At 43.0% G+C, this 6,664-nt stretch overlaps 1 protein-coding gene across 1 annotated transcript; it reads left to right on the forward strand.

Annotated features, from left to right (window-relative positions):
- The first annotated feature begins 5,001 nt into the window (after nt 1-5,001).
- LOC146372758 (olfactory receptor 10A3-like) lies at nt 5,002-5,979 on the forward strand. Its single transcript, XM_084951539.1, has one exon. It carries the CDS (start codon nt 5,002-5,004, stop codon nt 5,977-5,979), a length of 978 nt encoding a protein of 325 aa, XP_084807665.1.
- The last annotated feature ends 685 nt before the right edge of the window (nt 5,980-6,664 follow it).

Raw genomic sequence — 6,664 nt, forward strand, 5'->3', positions numbered from 1 at the left:
GAAAGCTTGATGCGGGCCTCCCTAAACTTCTGTTAGAACGCTGGGAAAAATTGCGTTCCTGTGAGAACAGTGTAGTGGACTTCACCGCCACTGACCCACATTTATTAGGGTGTGACGCGAACTTGTGGACAGAGTACCGAGCTGCTGCTTTGCCAAGTGGATTTCTGGCTGCGGGCAAAGGACGCGACACATCAGTGTGTTTTAATTTGTTTTAACCTGGTGTAATTCGACAAACTGCGACTGCTGCGGCTGTCGATTTTGTTTGTTTTTTTGTTTTATTTTTCTGTATCAGTAGGCACCACAGATATTCACTGTTTTTAGTGTTTTACCTTTTTTTATATATATATTTATATATATATAGCTGCCGACGGTGAAGGCGCTGCGTGGAAAACAAATCCTTTTTTTATCTTGCCGCGTTTTGCATGCACAGCAGTGGGCCCGAGTGAAGACGGCACTGAAAATTTGCCTTTTTTTATAGTGTCTTGCCCATTTGGGGTTCTCTGTGAGTTGCCGTCCCTTTTTAACATGCGTGATATGTTGATTTGTTCTTAACCGGTTCCCCGCAGCACTTATCCTGTCTCACGGGCAATCATACAATTTTATCTTTTTTTTTTCATATTTAATAAAGTAAAGTTTTTAATTGTTTTTAGGTGCCGCTGTTACAGTTACTTTTATTTTGTATTAAAATGAAACCCTTTTTAACTGACTGTGCGCCTATTTTAAATAGGTACCTACCACGGGTCACAATTAAGGCGTTCCATGTCTTAAATGTGCATGGGCGTCCAAAGTGTAGATGTTTGAGTTTGTAATGAATAAGTAGCTCCAATCTACCTTTAACTGATACTGAGCACACTTTACACTGCCGCATTCACTGGAGAAGGAGGAGAGGGAGAGAGACAGCTTTATTAACATTTGCAATGCAATTTAGTAGAGCTTAAATGTACTTAAACCCCTTAAGTACTGCCCTATGTATAGTTCAAACACTCACCTCTCCTACAGAGCCTTTAGGATGGAGGTAAATTTTGTTTCACAGGCAGAATAAGATATCTAGAAAATATCAAATTTTGCATCAATTATAGAAACATTTAACATCTATTAAAGATGTAGACAAACTATTCAACATAGTTCTATGTGTGTTTTAAAATAAACTAATCATGGTTATTAATTATACATTAAATTTTTTTCCATCTGGTTAAAGCATTACAGATATATGGTAAATTACTACACACCTTATTCAAAAAACATGTGGCAACCCAAACGGAATCCAAAAACTTAAAACTAAGTACAATGTTGATAACTGGAATATTACACATCTGCATCCTACCACCAAAATTCGCTTTCAGTAATATTTAGTTTGATCATTTAATTTGATCTTTCTACAAAATTAAATTTACAGAATGTAAGATAACATATGCAAATCTTCACTAACAAATAAAATAATGCTATTACAACATTAACTTTAATACCACTACAGAACAGCACTAGAGAATTGCTCTGAAGTGACAACTAGACATACAGGCACACACAGATACAAACATCCGTTCCCACCCTCATGCTCTCATATGCAATTACTCAACACTCACCCAACGTGGAGACAGACACAGAGAGACACTGTACACACAATCACACTCCCCAAGCGTACTCTAAGCCCCGGATCTAGGTACCCTTTGCCCCTGGAGGGGGAAACTGCACCCAGACCCAGGTGGTGTTACCCTTTTCCCTGCGGTGGGGAGAAGCAGACCCCCCCGACTCCGCAGCAGCAGGGAGGCCCCACATTCCAGACCCCAGTCGGACGGCCAACTCCTCCTCCTGGCCCCCCGACCCAGCAGGTCGCAGAGAACGGGGGTGAGAGAAGACTGCAAACCTCCCTCCGCCCGCTCATATGTAGTGTTGATGCATGTGTGTTCTAAGGTGCCTTTAAAACCCAGGAGGGCCTGGAGCTACCTGCCAGAGAGCAGCAGGTAAGCGCATAGCCCCTCCTGCTAGCCCTCAGTGTCTACGTGTATTTAAAATTGAGAGGTGGGCAACGACGCCAGGGGTGAGGTTGTACACCCTGATGGTCTTTTGGAGTCCGTGTAGCGTGCCCACCCCCAAGATCCTATATGTATGTGTTATGAGAGTGTGAGTAATGTGAATGTCTAAGTTGTGAGATAAAATTGAGGCACAGGCAGCCAGAAGGGGACAAAGGGGGGGGGATGCCTCCCCTGCACCCTGGTGACACACCATTACCCCAAGGCCCTGCATGTGTGGGTGATTGTGGTGGAGCGGGAAGAGGGAGGCAGCCGGAGATGGGGAGGGAAGGAAGGGAGGGGCAAGTGACCCCTCCCTGGGGCCAGCTCCCCTGCTGACCCCAGTAGGCACCCCCATACTCCGCAACCCGCCAGGGAAAGGGGGCCCAGGCCCATCCGGACCGGGGCCCAGAACAGCAGCGCCGCCCGGCCCCACAGAGCCCGGGACAGCCCACCCGACCCCACCACAGAGAAAACTGCACCCACCCCGTCATCCACTCATCTTCCAGACTACACAAGACAATAGACGCCCAGGTTTCCCTTGTTAATTCCTAATTGTCCATTCCTCAAAGAAAGGATTTGTTGCCCAAACAGTAAACTGTACTCTGTTGGACTCTGGCCGTATTATTTGCCCAGGGAATTTACCCATGGGATCTTGGTGGCTTTTATGTTCCTCCCTCTGCTAACCTCGCAGCTGCATGTGACATTATTCACTCTGCCATTATCCACTCTCCTCCCTCCCCCCACTGGGTAGGTCATATCATAAACTGATTCATCTCATCTCCTGCTATCTGCATGTTGTGAGGAGGCAGCCTGTGACCACTAGCAGTATTAGGCAGTGGTTGGAGGAGGCCTTAGCAGAACTTAAGGGCTGTTTTGAGATGACACACTGGGAGACACTCTTTGAGCCTCACGGTGAGGACATCAATGGGCTCACTAAGTGTATCACCGACTACATAACCTTCTGCACTGACTCCATTGTTCCGGCTCAGACTGTCCATTGTTATAGCAATCCCTTGTCATGATCTGAATGAGTGGCTGGAAACTTCCTCAGTCCCCTTGGTATCCACCCCTGGGCAGGGCCATCATATCTTCAACAGCTTCACTCACCTGGAGCTGATTTGAGGTAATCAGGTTGGAGGGATTTAAGCCCTACACTGATGTTCCTTCTCCCCCAGTTTGTCAGGTACTCCATGTTGGTATCTGGCTCTAATGCTCCATCTTCTCTTTGTCAGGTGCTTTACTTACCTTGTTCTCTTGTGCCTTAATTCTCCCAGACGCCCCAGAACTCTTACCCAAGACTTAAGCTCATCTCCTGGACTTCAGATAACCCACATTTCCTCTGGAAATGTCTCTGTGCCTCACCTGCCTGCCCTCCTGCCATCACACTCCCTCAGAACATACAGAACTCAAGTCAGCCATCTCACACCGTCTAGCCCACGTCTCTGCACTGAATCATACTTGTCATTAATCCCTGTCTCTCTTCCACAGCATGTCTTTATCCTGTCTTCCTTCTCTCACCCCAACCAATCACAGCAGATGGCCCCACCCCTCCCTGAGCCTGGTTCTGCTGGAGGTTTTTTCCTGCTAAAAGGGAGTTTTTCCTTCCCACTGTCACCAAAGCGCTTGCTCATAGGGGATCATATGTTTCCCAGAAAGTTGATTCTGTTCATCTGGACGTTTTCAGTGGGAGAAACGTTTTGTCACCCATCCAAGTGACTTCTTCAGTCTCAGCTGACTGCAGGTTTCCCCAACCTTATAAACAGAACATTTGCTTAATGACTGAAACCAGTCCACTGAAGGAGCAATGGGCTGGGAGGTCAGTTCCTTAATAATTATTACCAAATTCTCATGACCATTGATCAAAGACCACTGATCAATGGCCATGAGCACCATTCACAGACAGTTGGGGAATGGCTGCAATCACAGCATGTAAGATGGCAAAAGATTTAACCTTAAGACCCCTCCTCAATTCAGAGATGGTCTTTCCCTTTTCACATAACGTTTCTCCAACTCAAGACGCTACGTCCAGATGAACAGAATCAACTTTTGGGGATTTCATTACCTGGATGATTGAGCATGCATCAAGACACTCATATGATTGTTGGGCTGTCTCTCTTTTTCTGTTTTTTGTGTGTTACTGTAGGGTCTGCCTTACAATACAAAGTGCAACTGTTGTTGTGAATTGGCACTGTATAAATAAAATTGAATTGAATTAAATAATGAACTAATAATGAACCAAGCTGCCACTATGGGTGTACAGGGAAGGAAGTGCTTGCAACAGGCCCAAGACATCAAACTCAAAGAGCAGCACTGAGAGGACACTTTAGTGCTACTCTTAAGACTGTTAAATCCAAATGAAAAAAAAAATCTACTGGTTTGGGCATGTTTGCATATTTCTGTTTCATTCTGTGTGATTTCTGGTATTACACAGGGAAAGACACTGTAAGCAAATAAATTGTATGGCAGCCATGGACAGCCATTGCTACATCTCCATGAGTGAATGAGAAAAACATCCCTCCACTCATGCATTCATCCATCCATCAATACTTTCAGTCTGCCCTTCCTTTGGCCTTGTGTTGAGATTGAGTTACTAATGTTTCTTTTACGCAACTGTTTATTTTTTTAGTTTAAAAGAGTTATTTAGTTTGCAAAGCATGTCCCTTGGTAATGACACCAGACTGCTGTGGGACTAAAGTGAAAAGCTTAAATGAAGCAGAGGTGAAGTCACAGTTCAGTCCGTGTGTCATTCAGTGTCCCATGTTACACATGACTACAGAGACTTTTGATGCTACACATATACTAAACTGTAGTGCAGAGGTAAGTTTGAGATCTTTGTCACAAATGATCCTTCAGTGATATAATGTGTTGCTTGTGTGGTTATTTTGGCTAATTCATGCCACAGTTTAAAGCAGGTGAAAGGATCACTAACATAGTATGAATACTTCTAAATGTACAGTATCCTGTGGATAGTGTTGGCTTGCTGTGAACCATGGAGATCATAAGAAACTCCACACAGTTTTCATATTTTACTCTTGGTGCCTATGTTGATACACAGATGTTTAAATATTTATATTTCATAATTATTTTGTCTCTGTATGTGTTTACAGTAGGTTCCAATGTCCTGCTGATTGTGGTTATCTGTGTGAACAGAAGCTTACATGAACCTATGTACATGTTTCTGTGCAGCCTGTTTGTGAATGAGCTGTATGGTAGTACAGGGCTGTTTCCGCTCCTCCTGCTTCAGATCCTCTCTGATGTTCACACTGTTTCTGCTCCTCTCTGCTTCCTGCAGGTTTTCTGTATTTACTTATATGCAAGTGTAGAGTTTAGTAACTTAGCTGCCATGTCTTATGACAGATACATGTCCATCTGTTATCCTCTTCAATATCACACACTAATGATGTCTAATAAAGTTGCCCTTCTGATAGCTGTGACCTGGATACCCCCTTTACTTGCCGTTTGTGTCACAACATGTCTGAGTGCTTCATTGCAGCTATGTGGAAATGTCATTAACAAAGTGTACTGTAACAATCACTCCATTATCAAGCTGGGATGTCATGGCACCACAATTAATAATCTCTATGAGCTCACTGCTGCCTCTGTCACAGTGTGTGTCCCAGTATCTGTAATCCTGTACACCTACACAAGGATCCTGAAAATCTGTTTTTCTGGATCCAAACAGACCCGACAGAAAGCCGTCAGTACCTGCACGCCTCACCTCGCTTCTCTGCTCAACTTTTCTTTTGGGGTTTCCTTTGAAATACTACAGAGCAGGTTTGATATGAGCCATGTTCCAAACATGTTACGGATATTTTTATCAGTGTACTTTCTTACATGTCAGCCCCTCTTCAATCCTGTCATGTATGGCTTGAAAATGTCCAAAATACGGACCATATGTAAAAATCTGCTCTTAGGTTATGTAGGGAAGAGCAGGATATTTATCAAAATTGTTCAGATTGAGAAATAAGAGATAAACTACACTGATATGAAGAATGAGCGTTTCTACATGTGACATATTGTTTATGCTTTGGAAATTTACCATTCGACAGCTGATGCAGACATGTCTAACAGTCATTGAAAATCAGTCAAATAAAAATAATGGAGATGTAAAAAAATGAGGAAGTGTCTTCATTCCCAGACAGATTATTGAAAACTGTTTAAATAATGAAAGAAAAGATAATTGTTTCTGTGTTATTGCTGCTTGATGTGAATATTAACATTATGATACTTTATACTTGGACCACAGAAAAGTCACTACACTACTAATCAAAGCCATGCCTAAATCATTAGTATTAATTTTAGTATAATGTTATTTATATAGTCTAATATGAGCCATCTCAGGGCACTTGATGATGTAAAGGAAGACAACATTTTGAAAAGAACCTTAGGGAACCACAGTTTGTGACAATAGGGTTGTTATACAGTGGCGTGCAAAAGTATTCGGCCCCCTTGAACTTTCCCACATTTTGTCACATTACAGCCACAAACATGAATCAATTTTATTGGACTTCCAGGTGAAAGACCAACACAAAGTGGTGCACACGTGAGAAGTGGAACGAAAATCATACATGATTCCAAACATTTTTTACAAATAAATAACTGCAAAGTGGGGTGTGTGTAATTATTCAGCCCCTGAGTCAATACTTTGTAGA

Source organism: Perissodus microlepis, chromosome 14 (genome assembly GCF_051167445.1).
Source record: "Perissodus microlepis isolate ML-2025 ecotype Zambia chromosome 14, ASM5116744v1, whole genome shotgun sequence".
In the NCBI taxonomy this organism is placed as follows: domain Eukaryota; kingdom Metazoa; phylum Chordata; class Actinopteri; order Cichliformes; family Cichlidae; genus Perissodus; species Perissodus microlepis.

Bases quoted from the DNA above. Each gene is read 5' to 3' on its own strand.
- LOC146372758 (XM_084951539.1), top strand. From the start codon at position 5,002: ATGGAGATCATAAGAAACTCCACACAGTTTTCATATTTTACTCTTGGT.